This window comes from Notamacropus eugenii, chromosome 1 (genome assembly GCF_028372415.1).
Source record: "Notamacropus eugenii isolate mMacEug1 chromosome 1, mMacEug1.pri_v2, whole genome shotgun sequence".
Lineage (NCBI taxonomy): Eukaryota > Metazoa > Chordata > Mammalia > Diprotodontia > Macropodidae > Notamacropus > Notamacropus eugenii.
Window position 1 is genome coordinate 606,029,840 of NC_092872.1, and position 22,045 is coordinate 606,051,884.

The window sequence follows — 22,045 nt, forward strand, 5'->3', positions numbered from 1 at the left end:
GGGCCTGTTGGCTTATTTTTCTTCCAATGCTATTTTTTTTTTGCTTCTCTTCTATATTGTCTTTCACTCCTGTACATTTACATTCCCAATCTACTGTGCTCTCTTTTATTTCTTTGGTGAGCCTTGCTAAGGAAGATTCCCATTTTTTCTACTCTGCCCATTATTTTTTGCTATGCAGGCCATACATTCTGCCCTCCTAATTCTCACTGCTCTTTTGAACCACTCAGGAATAGCACGCTGTGGTCCTATGTTCTCCTCACACTCCACGGGGTCCTCTACCTCATCGAGCACTGGGTCCTGTTCCTTTGTCTTGCGGCATTTCTTCCTAGATGTCTGAACTCTTTTACCAGATGGGGAGGCCGTTTTCTTTCTGTATTGATCTGCTTGTGTTCGAGGTCTCTGAGTTCTCCTTTGACTGAGATCCTGGGGTTGGCCAGCCTCTTCCTGCACGGGGCAGTGCGGGGTTCGGCAGCCTAGAGGCCTACCCCAGTGGCTCCGGGTGGTCAGGACCGGTCCCTTCCTCCAGCTTGGGTGCGGTGCTGCACAGAGAGCCCTCGCAGGCTGTCCTCCCCTCTGAAGTTCCCCGAGTTTGATGCTGAACGCCGCCAGCCTTAAAGTCTTTGTGCTGTTACCTTCTTCAAGTGTTCATAACCAGCGCCCGGCACTGCACTGACATGCTTAGATTTGGGAGGAGTCAAAGTCAAACTAAGAGAATTTAAACCAGACTGGTACCATTGCTTGGAGTAAGCCTTCGGTTCTTCCGTGCCCGCGAAGGAGTAGGAAAAAGTGAAAGGGCGAACTCCGGGACGAGTGAACCGTCCAGACCAGGAACGCAGGACTACATTGCCCAGAATGCCTGGAGCTCAGCGGATGCTCGCACTCAACTTCCCAGATTCCACCTCCAGGTCTGACTGGAACACGGAGCGCCGCCGAGGCCTATGGGAAATGGAGTTCGGGAGCAGGAAACGGTGATCCAAAGAAACCGGGGGCTCACCTTTTGGGTTACATGCGCAGGCGTAGTTCCCTTGTGGCGCGGGAGGGTAGGACTGTGGAGCAGCCTTGGTCCGGAGGTAAAGGCTGCTCTGTGCCCCCACTTGTGTGCGTGAGTGCGTGTATGACTGTGTCATGAGAAGCCTGCGGCGTTCTGTGGGTGCGGGGGCGCCCACGCCGGGGTGGGGGCTCGACGAGCCGTTGGAACATCCCATTCCCTTCCCCTGACCCTTGAAGGAGGCTCTCTTCCCCGCTCCCATCCCGCCTGGCTGGTGCGCGCAGGTGTGCGGGTGTGGATTGAGCTGCCCCCCCCCCCCCCCGCCCCCAGCAGCCGGGCGGTGCGGGTGACCTCTTCCCGGGCTTCATCCCCTGTCCAAATGTGGCTGAGTCTCGTCTCTTCCATCCTGCAGACCAGAAGATGCGCTCGCTTGACCTTCTTCTCTTCCCCCATCACTTTCCCCTCCGTCTGGCAGGTCTTAGAGACTCCAGTCTCCCACCCCTGGTTCATTTTATGTGTTTTAAATTCAGCCTTTCATGACCTAACTCGAAAAGCCAATTGTACGTAATAGAGATTCGAGAAGGCAGGTGCAACTTTTTCTTTCTGTTCTTTGCATATGGTTGTGTTCGTTTTTGCTGGTGTTTGTCAAATACAGAATAACAAAAAAAAAAATTATCAAATTTTTAAAAGAGTCCCATTACTGCCCATTCTGGCGTGTTCAAACTCCCCACCCCCACTCCCAGTATAGGTGTGATAGAGCACTGGATTTACAGTAAGAAAGACCCTGCCAAGTCAGGTGGTGCCCAGCAAAATGGGTCCTCTCATATACCCCTAGATACTTTTTTTGGTTTTTGTAAGTGCTACGTGTAAATTGTCATGTTTTGTATGGCATAGCTACAAATAAAAATAAATAACCTCTCCGAGAGTTTATATTCCATTTCTCATCATGGGATGGGTGTGAATTTATATTCTACAAGAGATCCCAGGATAGGGTCAATAGATATATATTTAAAACTTTATAATCATAAGCATATTAGGAATTCCAGCAATTATTTAGTTCAATGATAAGGAGAGGCTCTGTGATTTCATTTATAGAGGAAACTCCCAGGTGAGGAGATTCCTCTACCAATGTAGAGAGTTGCCTAGAGCTAGAAGTTAAGACTTGTCCAGATTCACACAGCCAGTCTGTATCAAAGATATGAATTGAACCTAGAGTCTTCCTGGCCCCAAAGCTAGCCCTCATAATCTTGCATAATCTACCATTTGCCCTATCCAGCCCATTTTTCTGCTTTGCTGTGTCGTGCATCTTCAACTATAAGGTCAACTTTCTTCTGTCCTTCTGCACATGCACGATATTCCTTCTTGTCTCCATACCTTTGCTTGTAGCTGTGCCATATCTTTCCAGTGCTTTAGATAGGATTTTAGAGTTGGAAGGAACTTGCAATTGAGCTAGTCCAAAACCATCATTTTATGGATGAGGAAACTAGAGCTAGAGGAGGGAAGTGATTTGTTCATGGTGAAACAGATGGTAAATGGCAGGCCTGGGATTTGAATCAACTCTTCTGTTTTCAGATGCAGTACTCTGTCAACTTCATTATGCTGCTTCTCTCCCTTTTCCATCTTCATATCAAAATATTAATCCCTTATGAAAGTTTCCCACCACTTAGATTTTTAAAGGATATAGACAAGTTGTAATGAAATCTTTACAATTGTCAGGAAATTTATTTCACGCATACATCCGTCACATCTTGTAGTGCCAGATATTAGTAGTGTTGCCTTAATGGAATCGTTACCACAGTCATATATACATATACATAACTGGACACTGCTATCATGAATAAGGCTCTGCTGTCAGTCAATAAGAGTATATGACCATTTACTAATCAGCATGTAAGCAGAAGTTAACTGTACTACTAACTCCATGAAAAATGCCTGCTATTTGCCAAGTCCAGTGGTATTTGCTCAAGCTCCATTCTGTTTTTTTCCTCTCTCAGGAATTAATACTTCATTTGAACTCTTTTAATGCTTTTTATCACATACTCCTTCCAATCTAATCCAACAAAAATTTTTATTAATTACCTGCAAGACACCACCCTAGATGCCAAAATAAAACAAACAAAACAAAACAAAATAGCTTATATTCTACTGGGAAGATGCAGCATGTAAACAGATAAATATATGGAGTATAATTTGAAGGGGAGGGAGCACTAAGGATTAGGGGTTCATGAAAAGTTTCCTGTGGGAAATGCCCACAAGTTGAACCTTGAAGGAAGCCAGATATTTTAAGAGGTAGAGGGGAAGAGGGAGTGCATTACAGGTATGGGGGACAATTTTTGTAGAGGTACTGAGGTAGGAGAAGAAATCCTGAATTCCATCAGGCCAGTTTAGTTGGAATATAGAATGAATTAAAACAGAGTAAAGTAGAATAAGCCTGGAAGGATGGGGGTTTGTTATGTTGTAAAGGTGTTTAAATGCCAAGTTTGAGAGTTTGTATTTTAACCTAGAGGCCACATGCCATTCCATCTCTTCTTATTTCCTCCAGGTACTCTTTGACTTTGATCAATTCTTCTGGAATCATCTATCTCTTCCTACCTACTGACTGTTTCCTTGGTCTCTCCAATCTTTTTGAAAACAATAATCACAATTTCACCAATCATTCCCTAAAATATTTTCCTTTTTCTTTCCTCCCCTTCACAGTCAAGTTCTTATAAAAAGCCCTCTACAAATCTTCCCTCCTTCCTGTATTCTTATAACCTGGCTTCCTACTTCACCACTCAATTGAAAATTGTGTGTGTTCGTCCTTCGTTGCCGAAGAAGACCATGCCATCAGAGAATTAATGACATGACTTGCACTTGACTTTGCTTTGAATGAGGGAGGGCTGTGCAGGTCACCAGCCTCACTTCTCCTCCAGAACCATCTGAATCCAGTGACCAGATATTCATCAGGATATGACCCAGGAGATGACCCAGGATGAGGCAATTGGGGTTAAGTGACTTGTCCAAGGTTACCCGGCTAGTGACTATCAAATGTCTGAGGTGAGATTTGAACTCAGGTCCTCCTGACTCCTATACTGGTGCTCTATCCACTGCACTACTTAGCTGCCCCCAACTGAAAACTATCCATTCCAGGACTGCCAAGTCTTTCCTCAATTCTCAGATTTCTTGATTTCTCTCTAGCATTTGACATTTATATACATTCCCTTCTCCTATACACTTTCTTCATCCTGGGCTTTCATGACATTGGCTTGCTCCTGATTCTGTTCCTACCTGTCCAGTCAGACTAAGAGATTCTAGAGGGAATGATGAAAATGGGGGAGTATCTGGAAGAAATGAGAGATGATGGAATGATGTGTGAAACTTTCTGTTTCTTTGACTTCCATGGTGCTATTTAGCAAGAATCACAGAATTTCAGGGTTAAAAGGAACTTCAGTGGCCATGAAGTCCAACTCATACCCCCAAAAGAATCCCTGTCATAGCATACCCAGCAAGAGATCATCTAGCCTCTGCTGAAAGACCCTGAAAGAGGGGAAACCCAGTACTTCTTGCAGCAGTTCATTCCACTTTCCACAGCCCTAATTATTAGGAAGTTTTTCCTTGTATTAAGCCTAAATTTGCCCCATTTCAGCTTCTGCCCTCCAGGGTTGTACAGAATAAGTGTAATCGTTCTTCACAATGAAAACCCTTCAAATGGAAATCCTTGTAGGCAGCTGTCATGGCTCTATCTTTCAGTTACTTAGAATTCAATTTTCTTTTAGCAATCTTTTTTTTTTGGTAGTCATATACATTGTCTTAATTCTGCTTGTTTTGCTGTGTATTAGTTCATATGAATATTCCTTCTTTGTTTTTTTTTTCTATGAATGCTTCCTTGTTCCTTGGAGTGTGGAGAAGTATTCTTTAAACTTTTAAGAGGGAGACTTGGAGCATAAGCAGTCACTTGGCTGTGGCTAAAAATGAACATCATATTCGATGCAAGTCATTGCAAATTTTCCCCTGCTCTCCATCCTTGTCAGTAGTTGAACCCTTCTTGTCATCTCTTTACATCCATTGCAGATTAACTGACAGTTATTACTTTTTATCATTCCTTAACATCTTGACAGCCACACCTAACTTACTTTTTTCCTAACAACTATTAGACCCTCTCACCCATTTGCTTTCCTTAACATTTTTTTAACTTTGCCTGCTTACTACTTTCTTCTTGAAAGTTCTTGAAATCTTCTTTTTACCTGCGTCCTTTTTCCCTCATTTTTTTCTCATATAGCTTGGATTGATTTTTTTTCCTGTTTTCCCTCAATCTCCCCAGAATTTCTTCCCCCAAGATTCAGTGTCTGGCTTTCTTCACAAGTCCAGAATGCTATAAATTGCCTCCATATTTTCATCTCTTTATTCACCAAAGTCTGTCTCTTCTTTGGATGTTAGATGCATAGTATGAGTACGGGCCAGATTCTCTTCCTACTTCTCTGAATATGACTTTGTGGATGCTCTTGCACTCCAGACATGGCTACTTCTACCTTCGGCTCATTTCTGTTATTTTATTCTTAATATTCTTAATTTAGTTTTTCAAACATTAATTGCCTACTATGTGCAGAGCACTCTATTAGGCACCAGGGATAGTAAGACAAAAACAAAACAGTTCCTACTCTCAAGAAACTTATATTCTACTGGGGAAATACAATAAGTAAATACAAAGTAACAGAAAGACTTTTAAGAAGGATAGAATGCTAATAAATGCTGGAGGTGGGGAGGGTTCAGGAAGGGTCTCATATAAGGAAGTAGCTCCTGAGCTATGCTTTTGAAGGAAGCTAGTGATTTTACAAAGTGGAGGTAAGGAGAAAATACATTCTAGATAGGGGGAACCATTTGTGTGAAGACATGGATGTGGGAGATAAAATGTTGTGTGTATGCAGTAGGCCCATTTGACTGGAATGGAGAATCTATGAAGGACACCAATATGAAATAAGATTGAAAAGGCAGGTGGGAGCCATATTGTGGGGGGCTCCCTTTAAATACCAGGCTGAGGATTTAGTATTTTGCACTAGATGTGAAAGGGAACCATTCAGGATTTTTGAGTAGGGGTTAACATGGTCAGATCTGCCTTTTAGGACTATCAGCTTGGTGGCTATTAAGAGAATAAATTCAAGAAACAAGAGAGTGAAGGCAGGGAGATCAATCAGGAAGCTATTGTAATATTCCAAGTGAGAGATAGTTATAAATTTAATTAGGGTGATTGGTGGTATGAGTGGAGAAGAGGGCAGATGAGAGAGGTGTGATGGAGGTAGAATTGACAAGACTTGGGAACTGGTTGGTTATAGAAGTTGATTATATAGAGAGTGAAGAGTTGAAGATCTGGTTGACTAGAAAGACTGTAGTGCCATCAGCAGAAATGAAGAAAGTTATATGTTGGGTGTTTCATGGAGGGAATATAATGTGTTCCATTTTAGATGTGTTGAGTTTGGAATATCTATGGGATATCTAAGTTGATACATCCAGAATATATGAAGCTCTGGAACTCAGAAGAGAGATTAAACATGAATATATACATTTGATAGTCATCTACAGAGTGATGATAATGAATCCCATGGCAACTATTGACATCACCAAAAAAGAATATAGAGAGAGGAGATAATAGGGGTCAAGATGAATTTTTAAGGTATATCCATGCACAGAGGGAAGCACATAGATGATAATCCAGCAAAGAAGATGGAGAAATCATGGTCAGAAAGGGAAAAGGAGAACCTAGAGAGAGCAGTATCAGAGTAGCCAAGGACAAAGATTGTCTAGGAAAAAGGAGTGGTGAAAGATGTCAAAAACAGCTGAGAACTCAAGAAAGGTGGGGACTGAGAAAAGGCCATTGGATTGAGCAGTTAAGAGATAGATAGATAGATGGAGAGAGAGAGCAGTTTCAGTTGAGTAGTAGGGTCATAAGTCACATATCAAGGGAAATTTCAAGGGAAATAAGGAAATGGAGATAACAGGTACCAGTTACGTTGCATAATTCTGTATATTCTAACCTATGTATATATTGTTCTTCCCCAATAGTACAGGGCCTGGTTTGGTCCTCTTCGAAAACGAAGGACAAACACAACAACAACAGGGACTGGTTATAGAAGGTGCTTAATAAATGCATCTAGATGAATTAATTGAAAAGAGAAGTCTTGGAAGGAATATGGAGGATTGTTCTGTGGAAAGGCATTAGACTTATTCTGTTTGGCCCTATCAGGAAAATGGAAGGAGAAAGAGATCAAATACTTGGAAAGAGAACAAATATTTAAATGCCTACTACTATGTGCCTGGTATTATACTTAGAGCTTTACAAGCAATAATAGATAAAGAGAGGCAGACTTAGGCTGAAAGAAAGAAGACATTAACATTTAAAGCTATCCAAAAGTGGAACAAATTGCCTGAGTAGAGAGAAGTTTCTTCTCTCTTTAGAGGTCCTGAAACAAAGACTGGTTGATGACTTGTCCAATATGTTAAAGAGAAATCGTTTTATGTACATGTTGGACTAGATACCCTCTGTGTTTCTTTCCAGCTCTTACATGCTGTGAAATGAGATGTTACTAAGAAGGAATGAAATTTATTTTCATGGGTTGCTTGTGGAATTACTCTCATTACTTTATTTTGAATTATATGAATATAAAATGGAGACACTCTATCCCTCAGCTCTGGACTTTTTCTCTGACTGTCCCCTAAGCCTGGAATTGCTTTCCTTCCCCATCTCTGCCAACTGGCTTCTCCAACTTCCTTTAAATTGCAAGTAAAATTCCATCTTTTACAGAAAGTCTTTCCCAACTCTTCTTAATTCTAATGCCTTCCCTTTGTTAATCATTGCCTATTTAGCTTGTAAATAGCTTGCTTTTTATATATTTGTTTGTATGCTGTTTTCCCTCATTAGATTGTGAGCTCCTTGAGGGTAGGGACTGTCTTTTACCTTTCTTTGTATCCCCAGGACTTAACATAGGGCCTGGCACATGGTTGGTGCTTAATAAATATTGATTGACTGATTATTCTGATTTCATAGCTAGTAATTGAGAGGTTACATAATTCACCCAAGGTCAAATCACTAGTACATGGCAGGACCAGAATAACAGCTTAAATATTCTGTTCTTTATTTTACACTCTTTCCCCTTCCATAAGCCTCCTCCCTAATCCTGAAGTTATAATCTTATTACGCCTCTCAGGAGATGAGAGCAATGATTCTTTACTTAGCCCATGGGATAAGGAAAAGGATAAGAAACTGTTTTCCTCAATGAAAGAGAAGGTGACAGGCACAGAAAGCTTGAGTTACATGTTCCAGAATGCACAGCCTGTTGATGACAAAGCTGAAACTTCAAGCCTGGTTGCTGACTTCAAGATAGAGCTCTATCCATGCCCTTCCATATGTTACAAGTCTATACCTCTGACCCCGAGGGAGGGCAGAGCAGTTCTGTCTGTGCTCTTTTCTGGCTTCCCTTTTGTAGGGTCCAGAAAGATTGGAAAATGACACCAACCTGTGATTTAGTAATTTCTAAGCCTCTTAAGTCTGAGAACTATAAGACAAAGCTTCTTTTTCAATCCCCAGCCCTATATCTTCAGAACTTGACCTTTCTCCAAGAGGGAACACAGAAGAACGTAAAGAAGAAAATGAGTTGTGAGTCTCAGGTGAGTTACTGGTCTTTTCTCACTCCTCCTTGAAATGAAAACCACAGTGTCCAAACCGTATGTATTTTTTCTTCCTTGGTCATGGAAATTCTCTGCCCAATTGTGTCTAGTCCAGGGTTCAGGACCCCAATTCTTCATCCTCAGGAATCTGCACTCAGAACCATGGTAAATGATATACTGTAAATAGTGTTTAACCTCATTGAAGCCTAGTGTTAGACACAGTGTCTTGGGGACAAAGAACTTTCTGCTTTAGATCACGGATCCCAACGTTAACATCATAAGAACCATTTCCTATTCAACCTATTTTACCTATCTTAAATGTCTTTAATTATTTCTCTTTTCCTTGGAATGAGGCATCTGTGGGTGAGCAAGAATGCGTTTATTACAGGAATTGGTGACATTCAAGGATGTAGCTGTGAACTTCACCCAAGAGGAGTGGGGGCAACTGAACCATGCTCAGAGAGACCTGTACAGAGATGTGATGCTGGAGAACTACAGAAACCTCATCTCCCTTGGTAAGGATGGCTTCATCCTGTGATTTAGGATCTTCCCTATAGTAAGAAAAGACAGCTCTTTGCTGAACGAAAGTAATTCAACAAATATTCATTAAGTACCTAATATATAAAAGTCACGATACTAGATAGACACCAGGAGTAGTAAAGATAGAAATAAATAGCAGTGCAATGGAGCTTAAATGACACTTGGGCCATGCACATATACAGATAATAAAACAGAAGACAGGAGTGAGTAGTCAAAACCAGGGATTTCAGAAAAGGCTTCCTATGGGTGGTGAGTGGAGCCTTGAAGAAAGCTAAGTAAATACAGACAGGTGAACTGGAGTTATTTATATTGCAGTTATGTAAGAAGTATAATTAAGATTTATATCATTACTTCAAGGATCTGTGGTCTTGTTTATGTGAGTTTTCTCTTCAACACAGACAAGTGACTACCCCTCTACAACTTGGTCTTTATGAGTCTCTGTGGCCAAAAAAATATACGACCCTGAAAATAAACTGGTAATGGGATTCCGTTAACTTAGCTAGGCTTCACAGACACCCAAGCCATCAATAGCTCACTATTTAGTTTTTTTAGCTCAGTAGAGCACATGGGGATGGCTTTTGAGATCTCTGGGTAACACCATGTTGATGGTACAATGTTGAAGCCTCTAAGAAGGACTTGAGTGGAGGACCTTAACAATGTCTGTAGGAAATGTTTTGAATCCCCAGTGCCAGCTACCTAATTATAAAGTGATAATGAGGCTCTCCTGGTTACACAAGGATCAGATAAAAGATGGAGTCCTGGAGAGGATAAGGACCTCAGAATATCTCTGTGCCTTTAGGACAGAAACGGAAGGAGCATTTCAGTACAGAGAAAGCCTACAGATTTAGAAGTAGAATATGGAGTGGGGTGGGGATATGGTGATGTAAAGGGATAGATAAGAAAGGATAGAGAAGGGGAGGAAAAAGTATATGTAGGATTTTTAAACAATGTATCTGCAAACAAGAGCTCCTTAGAAAACTCAGACAAAACTTAGGACAGCCCATCAGAACCCCTGTTACCAGTTATATAGTGAAAAAATGATAGTTTAAGGGGGAAATAGGATTTTTCTGAAGTCAGAGGCATGGAGACTTAAACAAGAGGGAGGTGACAACAGTGTGATCTGTTTTGTAGCCTAAGGGGAAACCTGGGCTGATAAAAAGAAGGAAAACCTCCTACTCTAAAACTAGATCCAAGAGATGGGGAAGGGCGCATTGCAGGAAGACAGTGTGATGAGGATGGGATATATGCATGAAAGAAAGTGTGGACTCCTTGTGCCTGCAAAGTAAAAAACAAAAAAACACAAAATACTAGGTAGGAAGAGTGCCAGGCAAGGTCTAGAAGGCAGCAGGATAGAGGAGGTAGAGCCCCCCTTTTCAACAAATCTTGAGGTATAGGTATATCAAAAAGAATTGTTTGTTAACAGCTATGGAGACTTTGGAGTCATTCAGGCCAGAGATTTATAACTTTTTTTGGACTCAGAGACCAGGTATTTATCTTTACTTTATAAAATGTAAGTGCTTCCACTCATAGAAGTGAAATTGGCAACCTCATTGTATCCCTCTGAGACCATAACATTTCCTATCCAAGGGTTCTAGAAACATCTGTAACACCATCAGAAATCTCTGCAATTCTCTCTAGATATTTCTATCTTGTCCTTTCTCAGTGAGGAGGGACCATGGTATAGCAGGATCAGGAGAACGGGGCTTATCCCATCCCTACTACGTATTAATGATCTGATCTCTAGTAAGTCAGGCACTTCTTAACATCCTGAGCTGGAAATGGCATTCATATCCTCCCTTGGAATACAAAGAGTTTGGACTAGATGGATATAGGTCCTTCCAATGCTCATATTATATGATTCTATATTTCACATCCCTAACAAACAAAAAACAAGATCTGGGATTGACTTCTGGGACAGTTGTCTGTTTCCAAGACAAACCACTGTGTTTTCTCCTCTTTCTGTATAAATAGGGCTTCCCATTTCCACACCCAATATGATCTTCCAATTGGAACAAGGGAAGGAGCCTTGGGGATTTGATCGGCAGAGAACTGAAGAGAAAGAGATCCCAAGAAATATCTATCAAGGTGAGTGATTAAGTGATAGGGAAGTCTAAAAGAGAAGACTCACTGGAAGGAAGAGCCCCTAATGAGGGGCCATATTCAGTGGCCCCAAGGCCTCAAGGTCCATTGCTATGAACTCAGATATAAAATTTCTCCTACCTCCTATGTCAGTGTTGGTGGGGCCACTAAGGCCCATTTTTCCTTAACTGTGGTTCCTTTGCTTGGCTCTCATTTTGCTAGCCTCTAGTTCTGTGTCTCTCTTTATCCTGTCCAGACACCACCATTTAATTTCCAGATCCTATTCTAATCCTTACTTATCCCTGGCCTTTGCTCTTTTTGAGCATGAGAAGTTATATGTTATCATGTTCTTGGTTTTTTGCTGTTTCCTTGTTTTAATTGGGTCTAACTCTTTGTAACCCCATTTGGGATATACTTGGTAAAGATATTGGAGTGGTTTGCTCCAAACTCTTCTCCAGCTCATTTTGCAGATGAGCATACGGAGGCAGACAGGGTTAAGGAACTTGCCCAGGGTCACACAGCTTAGTAAGTGTCTGAGGCCAGATTTGCACTCAGAGAGATTAGTCTTCCTGACTCCAGGCCCAGCACACTATGCACTGTACCACCTAGCTGCCTCTGTTCCTGGTTAGGCTCTCATATTTTCTGCTTGCCTTGCTAATTACCTTCCTACCACCAAGTTCTACCTCTTCACAACTTCTCTCCCACTGGCTAATCTTTCCCTAGTTTACCAGGATTTTTTGAAAACTTGTCCAATAGCATTAGTATCTTAGTAGGAATTACCTTTGATTTCATTAACCTCTTTCCTTAAAAATATTTTCCTTTTTTTTCCTAGCAAAGAGAATAAATTTGTGTTGTATTTTTTCAGACTTGGAAAGCAGAATTAAAGTGCAACAGTCCCCTCTGAAGCAGAACATTTCTGAATTAGAATCACCAGGAATTTTAATGGAAAGACTCAGAGTAGAAGATTTTCTACCTAAGAGTAGGTTGGAAAAAAAGAGACGAAATGCTAAAAGGGAACCATGGGGAAAATCCCTTTGCCGTGAAAGAGGTTTCAAGCAAATATCGATGAACCTGCTTAAAAATCCCTCTAAAGGCAGAGGGCCTGAATGTGATAAATGTGGGAAAACCTTTTTTGATCGCTCATCCCTTACCAGGCATCAGAGAACTCATACTGGAGAGAAGCCCTATGAATGTAACGAGTGTGGGAAAGCCTTCAGACACAGCAGTAGCTTAAGGAGACATCAGATGACTCACACAGGACAATGTCCTTATGAATGTCATGAGTGTGGGAAAGCCTTTTTTGATCGTTCATCTCTTACTGTACATGAGAGAATTCATACTGGAGAGAAGCCCTACGAATGTGATGAATGTGAAAAAGCCTTCTTTGATCACTCATCTTTTACTCGACATCAGAGAATTCATTCTAGAGAAAGTCCTTATGAATGTAATGAGTGTGGGAAAGTCTTCAGCCAGAAAATTCTACTTACTAGACATAAGTTAATACATACTGGAGAGAAACCTTATGAATGTCATGAATGTGGGAAAGCCTTTTTTGGCCTCTCATCTCTTACTCAACATAAGAGGATTCATAGTAAAGAGAAGCCCTTTGGGTGTAGTGAATGTGGGAAAGCCTTCAGCCAGAGAAGCCACCTTAGTCGACATCAGAGAACTCATACTGGAGAGAAGCCCTATGAATGTAGTGTATGTGGGAAAGTTTTCAGTCGAAAGTCATCTGTTATCCAGCATCAGCGACGTTATGCCAAAGAATAGAAATTGGGAATGTAATGAATTATAGGAAAACTTTAGTCAGACTTGTCACTTTACTAAATACTCAAGAGTCAAAGTGGGACAAGAGGCTACATAAAAACTTAAGGTTGATTACTCTTATTTTAAATAAAATTCATCTTAAAACTTGTTACTATTTACTATGGTTGCTATTTAGTTATCTCTTGTCTTTTCCCACTAAACTTCTTGAACCAAAAGTCTGTGTATATACTATTATAAAATGCAATTCTGATAATGTCTCAAAAAAAACCAACCCACAACCCTTATTCCTCTCCCTCAATCCAGTTCTTCTTAAGGTTTAACTTGAAGAGTACAAAAATATTGAAAGAGAACCCTTCTCTTATCCCCCCCCAAAATTATACCAAACTCTAGTACCTGGCTCCCATTTTCTTAAATAAAAAACTTCATTCATTATACATGCTTTTTATAAAACAACCCATATGAATCATTTTCTTAGCTCATAATTAAAACAGTTATACATTTACTAAAGTGTTAGGACAAAAATATTAAACTTTCACATAATACAATTGATAAAAATGCTTTAAAATATTCATATTTATAACAAAATAATATTATTCATGTGATGAGTGGGCTTGTTTTTTTAGCACAAAGCTTCTTAAATGGGATGTCATTGAGGATGGTATTACTAGTAATTTTTTTTTACTATCAACTGAGATTGTAACTGTGTCTGCAAAAAACCCAGTTTCACACAAATGAAATATGATGAACTATGGTTAAATTTATATTGATTTGTTTGCTACACCAGAGAACTATTTTCACTCATCTAAATCATAATGAAAATTTACCTAGCTGTATAAAGTCTCTTTCTAGTTGAAGCAAGGAACCCCCTATTTCTAAATTTAGTTTTATCATTCACCAAACAGACAAATACAGAACATATAACAAAAGACTTGAGACAACATTAAATCAGACCTGAGCTTCTCTAAAGTTTCTTCTAGGCTAGTTTGAAGTCAGGATTTGTCTCTTCTATTTACGTATACAACTTAGACAGTCCTGTTGCTGGTGTCCTGCTGTCATTCTATGACTAATTCTTCTGTTTATTGTTTGTGTTAATGCTTTCATAATCTTATCAATAAGAAAACCATTCAGTTACAGTGTCAAATTGTTTAGTCAGATTTGCTAATTGGGCTCACCTATGTAAATCAAACTTTACATACACACACGTTTAAGACAAACACAATTTAGCAGTCTTCCTCCCTGTCCTTTTTTTCTTTGTTTTTTTTTTTTTAGAACAGGTCCCTACTAGAGTATTCTACTTCTTTTACGCTGTCTACTAAATGGCATATTTTTTTTTTTAAAGAGAAATGCCTATTTTACTTTTTTAAAAGTTTTTTTTTTCTAAACACTTTTTTCCCCACAGGGGATAATCTTCTAATAAAGGACTTTTTCTAAAAAAAACAAAAAGCCAAACCAAGATAAAAAACCAAAACCCTTTCTTCTTTACTAATGTGAAGGATATCACCTAATAAAAAGCTTTTTCTTCTCCAAAGTGGAGGCTACCTTAAATTTGAAAGAATCTTAGAAGTTTGCAGTTAACAATTTCTGCAGAATAAAAGAAAAATTGGTGGTTTCCTCCTTGAAATAGAGGCTTACTTTAGCTTTGAAGAATTTAGGTTCTGGACTGAGGAGATTTCAGGCTTCCAAGGCAGAGCTCAGAGAAGTAAGTCCCTCTGTGACCAGAGAGCTCTCAGGGAAATTCCTTGGAGAGGACCACTTATGGAAGTCTGGAGTTCATCCCTCAGGTCTCATCTGGGTGCCAACTGCTAAAATTTTCTGAAATAAGAAGAAACTCAGGTACAAAGTTACCAAGCAAATAAATAGTGCATTGATTTAATTAGTTAATTAGTTACCATTAAATCAAGTCAATTAGTTCCTCAGTAATTAGTGACAAAGGAGTGATTTACAGAGCTTGTTTTTATAAAAGAAAACAGGAATAAAAAATAGGAAACTTGTTTTTTTTTTTTAATTTTTTTTAATTTTTTTTTTAAATTTTCTTTCTTTTTTTTTATTTTGTAATGTTTAACAATCACTGCCATACAATTGCGATTTTATCCCTCCCCACCTACTCCCCACTACCCCCCTCCCTCCCCACGACTGCATACAATTCTGTATAGATTCTACATATACTTTCCTATTGAGTATATTTTCACTATAGTCATGCTATGTAGTCAGACTAAGATAAATGAAAGAAATCGTATAACAAATCAGAACATGATACACAAACACATACACATACACAAACATGATCTGCTACAATATGTGAGTGACTTCCATATTTCTCTCTCTGAGTGTGGCAGGCATTTTGCCTTGAGATCCTCCATTGGGATTTTTTTTTTTTTTTTTGGTAAGAAGTTCTTGTGTTATAACAAAAATCTAAGTCTACCAGAAAAAACTCTCACACACTGTGGTTGTTGCTGTGCATAAAGTTCTCCTGGTTCTGCTCCTTTCACTCAGCATCAGGTCATATAAGTCCTTCCAGGCCTCTCTGAAGTCTTCTTGTTCATCATTTCTTATGGCACAATAGTACTCCATTACATTCATATACCATAATTTATTCAGCCATTCCCCAATTGATGGACATCCCCTTGACTTCCAGTTTTTGGCAACTACATAGAGTGCTGCTATAAATATTTTTGTACATGTGGGACCCTTTCCCATTTTTATGATCTCTTGGGGATATAGTCCTAGTAGCGATATTGCTGGGTCAAAGGGTATGCACATTTTTGTAGCCCTTTGGGCATAGTTCCAAATTGCTCTCCAGAATGGTTGGATGCGCTCGCAGCTCCACCAACAATGAATTAGTGTTAGGAAACTTGTTTTGAACATAATTCAATTGGACAAAACAGGGCATCTGATTAGTTCATTTCTCCCAGGCTTTCTTAACCCAAATTTTTCAAAATGAGATTATCTCAGAAGTCCTTGCCTTACAGGTGATGCCTTTTGTAACCAGAAAGTTCATTTTATTTTTTATTTTTTTAATAATTAAATTTATTTATTTAACTTTTAACATTCATTTTCACAAAATTTTGGGTTACAAATTTTCTCCCCTTTTATCCTCCCCCCCCTAAACACCAAGCATTCTAATTGCCCCTGTGACCAATCTGCTCTCTCTTCTATCATGCCTCTCTGCCCTTGTCTCCGTCTTCTCTTTTGTCCTGTAGGGCCAGATAGCTTTCTATACCCCTTTACCTGTATTTCTTATTTCCTAGTGGTAAGAACATTACAGTTGATCCTAACACTTTGAGTTCCAACTTCTTTACCTCCCTCCCTCTCCACCCCTTCCCTTTGGAAGGCATGCAATTCAATATAAGCCAAATCTGTGTAGTTTTGCAAATGACTTCCATAATAGTTGTGTTGTATAGGACTAACTATATTTCCCTCCATCCTATCCTGTCCCCCATTACTTCTATTCTCTTTTGATCCTATCCCTCCCCATGAGTGTCATCCTCAGATTGCATTCTCCTCCCCATGCCCTCCCTTCTATCATCCCCCCCACCCTGCTTGTCCCCTTGTCCCCCACTTTCCTGTATTGTGAGATAGGTTTTCCTACCAAAATGAGTGTGCATTTTATTCTTTCCTTTAGTGGAATGTGATGAGAGTAGACCTCATGTTTTTCTCTCACCTCCCCTCTTTATCCCTCCACTAATGAGTCTTTTGCTTGCCTCTTTTATGAGAGATAATTTGCCCCATTCAATTTCTCCCTTTCTCCTCCCAATATATTTCTCTCTCACTGCTTGATTTCATTTTTTTTTTAAGATATGATCCCATCCTCTTCAATTCACTCTGTGCACTCTGTCTCTATGTATGTGTGCGTGTGTGCATGTGTGTGTGTGTAATCCCACCCAGTACCCAGATACTGAAATGTTTCAAGAGTTACAAATATTGTCTTTCCATGTAGGAATGTAAAGAGTTCAACTTTAGTAAGTCCCTTATGACTTCTCTTTGCTGTTCACCTTTTCATGGTTCTCTTCATTCTTGTGTTTGAAAGTCAAATTTTCTTTTCAGCTCTGGTCTTTTCATCAAGAATGCTTGAAAGTCCTCTATTTCATTGAAAGACCATTTTTTCTCCTGAAGTATTATACTCAGTTTTGCTGGGTAGGTGATTCTTGGTTTTAGTCCTAGTTCCTTTGACTTCTGGAATATCCTATTCCATGCCCTTCGATCCCTTAATATAGAGGCTGCTAGATCTTGTGTTATCCTGATTGTATTTCCACAATACTTGAATTGTTTCTTTCTAGGGGCTTGCAATATTTTCTCCTTCACCTGGGAACTCTGGAATTTGGCCACAATGTTCCTGGGAGTGTCTCTTTTTGGATCTCTTTCAGGTGGTGTTCTGCGGATTCCCCCTGGTTCTAGAATCTCAGGGCAGTTTTCCTTGATAATTTCATGGAAGATGATGTCTAGGCTCTTCTTTTGATCATGGCTTTCAGGTAGTCCCAAAATTTTTAAATTGTCTCTCCTGAATCTATTTTCCAGGTCAGTTGTTTTTCCAATGAGATATTTCACATTATCTTCCATTTTTCCATTCTTTTGGTTTTGTATTGTGATATCATGCTTTCTCACAAAGTCCTTAGCGTCCATCTGTGCCATTCTAGTTTTGAAAGAACTATTTTCTTCAGTGAGCTTTTGAATCTCCTTTTCCATTTGGCTAATTCTGCTTTTGAAAGCATTCTTCTCCTCATTGGCTTTTTGAACCTCTTTTGCTAATTGAGTTAGGCTAGTTTTCAAGGTGTTAATTTCTTCAACATTTTTTTGGGTCTCCTTTAGCAGGGAGCTGATCTGCTTTTCATGCTTTGACTGCATGTCTCTCATTTCTCTTCCCAGTTTTTCCTCCACCTCTCTAACTTGATTTTCAAAATTCTTTTTGAGCTCTTCCATGGCCTGAGCCCATTGGGTGGGCTGGGACACAGAAGCCTTGATTTCTGTGTCTTTGCCTGATGGTAAGCATTGTTCTTCCTCATCAGAAAGGAAGGGAGGAAATGCCTGTTCTCCAAGAAAGTAGCCTTCAATAGTCTTATTTCTTTTCCCTTTTCTGGGCATTTTTCCAGCCAGTGACTTGACCTCTGAATATTCTCCTCACACCCACCTCGCCTCCTGGTCCTCCCAGCCAGCGTTTGGGGGCTGAGATTCAAATGCTGCTTCCCACCTTAGGGCTTTTGGCGGGGGCAGGGCTGCTATTCAGTGTGAGAATTAAGTTCAGGTGGTCAGGTGGGGGCAGGGCCGCCTCTCAGGCTCAGTTCCCTCAGGGGGTTTATGCACAGACCTTCCACAATGGATCCAGGCTCCCTCCCGCTTGGGGAGCCCCTGTCTGCAGCTGCCTCTCAGCTTCTACCTCCTGGGGGGGCCTGAATTATGGGGGCACCCCACTCCCCTCTCGACCCGCCAAAGAGACTCTCTCACCAACCCCTGTCACCTGTGGGTGGAGGGCCTTGTGCAGCCGCTGGAGATTCCGTCCCTGAAGCCTGCTCGGATCTTTTCCTCTCGGTGCCGCGGCCGCGGCAGGGCTGCACTCAGCTCCCAGTCCCGGCGCCCAGTCCGCAGCGCGAAGGACCCCCCGCGAGAGGTTTGCAGGTCCCTCCGGAACAGAAATCTCCCTCGCTCCAATATTCCGTGGCCTCTGGGTGCAGAATTCGCCATGAGTTACTCCCCTGTAGCCGATCTGTGGGTTGTGGGTTTGGAGCTATGTGTATGTGCGTCTTTCTACTCTGCCATCTTCCAGAAAGTTCATTTTAAAGGGGAACTTGTGATTTTTAATTACCCACCCCATCTGCCAAGATTACTGTACTCAAGTTAGACTTAACCTCTGGCTCAAGAAAAAAAGGGAATTTATCTACTAAGACTCTAAAGAGGAATTTAATATTTAGTTAACTCCCATCCTTTCTCTAGGTTCTAGAAAGGGGAATTTAGGTTTTAAAAAGTTATAATCCTATGATTATTTTATTCCTGCAAAGATATATGTTTTACCTATTACTAAATGATAAAATCTTATCAATCTATTCACTAAATCTATAGGTAACCTAGACTTAAGAGAATATCTATGTAAGTTTGACTTAGCTGTTAGGAATAGCTTTCCCTAAGGAAGGAAGCTTAATCCTATAATCAAGCTAAGAATAAATCAACCAATACTAACTGATTTAAAGGATATTTATTTTCAGGATATTATATTTTAAGAAATCATAAATGAAAATTGCCTAGATTTTTCTGACAAAGTACAAATTGAGAAAAATTCTCCAATCACTTCGTGGAAGAAAACTTCAAAGTAAAATTCCCAGAAATATTACATTCAAAATCCAGAGCTTTCATATCAAATAAAATATATTGCAAGAATCCAGAAAGTAGGTATTCAAGTACCAAAGAACCACAGCCAGGATCACACAAGATATGGCAGTTTGTACTATAGATGAGAGGAGAAATATAATATTCCCAAAGGCAAAACATACAGGTTTACAATTAAGAGCAATTTACCCAGGAAAAAGTATAACTTTATGGTAGAAAAAAATGAAAATTAATGAAATAGAGGACTTCCAAGCATTCTTCATGCAAAGACTTTGAAAAAGAAAACTTTGAAATACAAACACAATCAAGTGAAACTTAGGTAAATTTGTTTGAATAGTTAGAAGCTGTATGATGCTGTGGTGCTAAAATTCTTATATGGGAAAACTAAACAAGTTGATCTTTAGAATATTTATGTCTTCAAGAGGTATTGAGGAAGTTAAAGAGTTAAACAGAAGACCTGGGATGGATTGCTTCTGTTCTTAGGGTATTAGTAGAGGAAAGAGAGACAAAGATTGAGGAAATACATTGGTGTGGAAAGGAGGAAAAATGGGGTAGAACTTGCTACTTCTCATTAACTGGTGCTTGTGAGAATATATAAACACAAAGGAAGGAGCTAGGGGGGAGTGATCATTAGATGAAAGAAAAGAACTCTGAGATAGACAAAGAAAGGTTGAACACACACACACACACACACATACACACACACACACACACCACACAAACAGAAGCGATTTGATGTAGAAATCCATCAAAATCAACAGGGAAAAAAACCAAGAATGGAGAAGCAAGGAAATCAAAGAACAAAGTTAATATCAGGGAGACAACAGTCCAAAATAAAACATAGGGATACTGAAGGGGGAATTAAAAGGGGGAGGGAAAGACTAGACTCTAAGGAAGTGGGGAAAGACTGAATAAATTTTTTGGCATCATTATCACCCTCTTCTCTCTACCTCATGCCCCAAATAAAAACTGAAAGATAGGAAAAAACCAAATAAGCCTAGTCAAGTAAAAATGAGTTCATGCAGTGGCCAGGTCCAAAAAGCATGTCCTCTCTGGCATTTTGAGACCATCCCAGCTATCAGAAGGTGGAAAACGTGATTATATTTAATATCATTTTTGGACTTTAATAAGAGCCTGAATTAATCAATCAAAAGAAGAGCCTGGACCCAACAGTCTCTTTGTTCTCTGAAGTAAACTCAGAGAATACCTCTTCTTATGTCAACAAGGTCAGTTGGGGCTGACTTAGCATACTTTATGAGACCCTTACTTTTTCTGTATCTTAATATTTTGTGGACATATACTATGTTATGGCATGTTAACGGCAAAGAAAACACAAATATCCTGGGTCGTAATTTCAATTGAAACTTTGTTTATCTGTTCTCTTATTGTATTTACAGCCTATTAAATTAAGAACATTCCTTTCTCATGGTATAGTTAAACACATATAGAGACCATAAATCTGAGAGACACAGACATCTTTGGATTGTCCTAAAACATATTTAAGCCTGGTCATTCTTCTATCAGACAGTCAGAGGTTTCCTTCTGGCTCCATGGCCATGTAACTGCTAGCTTTAAGGGAATAAACAATATCCATTTAGCCTGTTTGCCGTTTTTAACCAAACTTTCAGGTCAACCACATGCTTTATCACAAGGTCACTGGAGGCATGGTTGGTCATTGCTTTGATCAGAGTTCTAAAATCTTTCAAAAATGTTTTTATTTACAATCTTTTTGTCCTTGCATAGATTATTTTTCTAGTTCTGCTCATTTCACTTTGCTTTAGTTCACATTTACTCATAAATCTTTGAAATAGTTTCTTTCATAATTTCTTATGGTATAATACTATTGCATTATATTCATGGGGAGAGAGAGGGCTGGAATAAGGAAAATGAGTTAAAATCCAGCCTTAGGCATTTACTAGCTGTGTGACCCTGGGAAAGTCCCTTAACCTCAGTTTGCCCTAATCCACAGGAGAAGGAAATGGCAAATCACACCAACATCTTTGCCAAGAAAACCCAATGGATAGCATTGGTGGGCTATAGTGTACCAGGTCACGAGGAGTCAGACACAACTGAACAACAAATTTTTGATGAAGCTAAAACTAGTTTTCAATGATAATGCTTCTGTCGGGAAATTACAATGTCATGAGACTTATGTGAAACTGAGGTTTATTATAAGAGAAATGCACATGTATGTGGAAACCGCAGAGTTCACAGTCCTTACAGAAGTTTCCATATTTATGACAGTACAACAGAAGGAGAGAAAACAGGAAGGTGTGTGACATAGGAGGGGAAAGATGCAGGAAAGATGGGGAAAAGGGCAAAACCCCTCCAAAAACAAGGAGCAAGGTGATGGCAAAAGCCTCATTCTTTCTCCACGGGAACCCTAGACTATGAAGATAGGAGGGGCCCTTTATCTGCAAAGGAGCCCAGCTGCACAAGCATTTTCCCAGCATGGCACTGACTGACTGGCTCCTGTCTTGCCTACCAAGGATACACTGGGAATCCAGCTTGGGATGCAAACAACAATTATGTCAGTTGGGGCCCTTCATCCTTGACATATGCAGGGCCTCCCTCCTGCATGCTCTGGGTCCAATGTTTCTGGAAAAAATGGCAACTCAAAAAGACAAGTTCAGGGGACCCCTTAACAGTCCTTAACTTTTCTAATTGCTCATAAACAAGTTCTCAAAAACATGCTTTCTTATTTGATCCCCAAAGAAC

General features: G+C 39.9%; 2 protein-coding genes across 2 annotated transcripts in view; one reads left to right on the forward strand and one right to left on the reverse strand.

Moving 5' to 3' along the window:
* The window catches only part of LOC140519182 (uncharacterized), a 237,613-nt gene that overhangs the window by 113,572 nt on the left and 101,996 nt on the right, over positions 1-22,045 (reverse strand).
* LOC140520648 (uncharacterized) lies at positions 912-13,170 on the forward strand. Its single transcript, XM_072634711.1, has 5 exons — positions 912-1,070; positions 8,547-8,626; positions 9,015-9,141; positions 11,138-11,251; positions 12,111-13,170. Exons 1-5 carry the CDS (start codon positions 1,007-1,009, stop codon positions 13,013-13,015), a joined length of 1,290 nt encoding a protein of 429 aa, XP_072490812.1. The 5' UTR covers positions 912-1,006; the 3' UTR covers positions 13,016-13,170.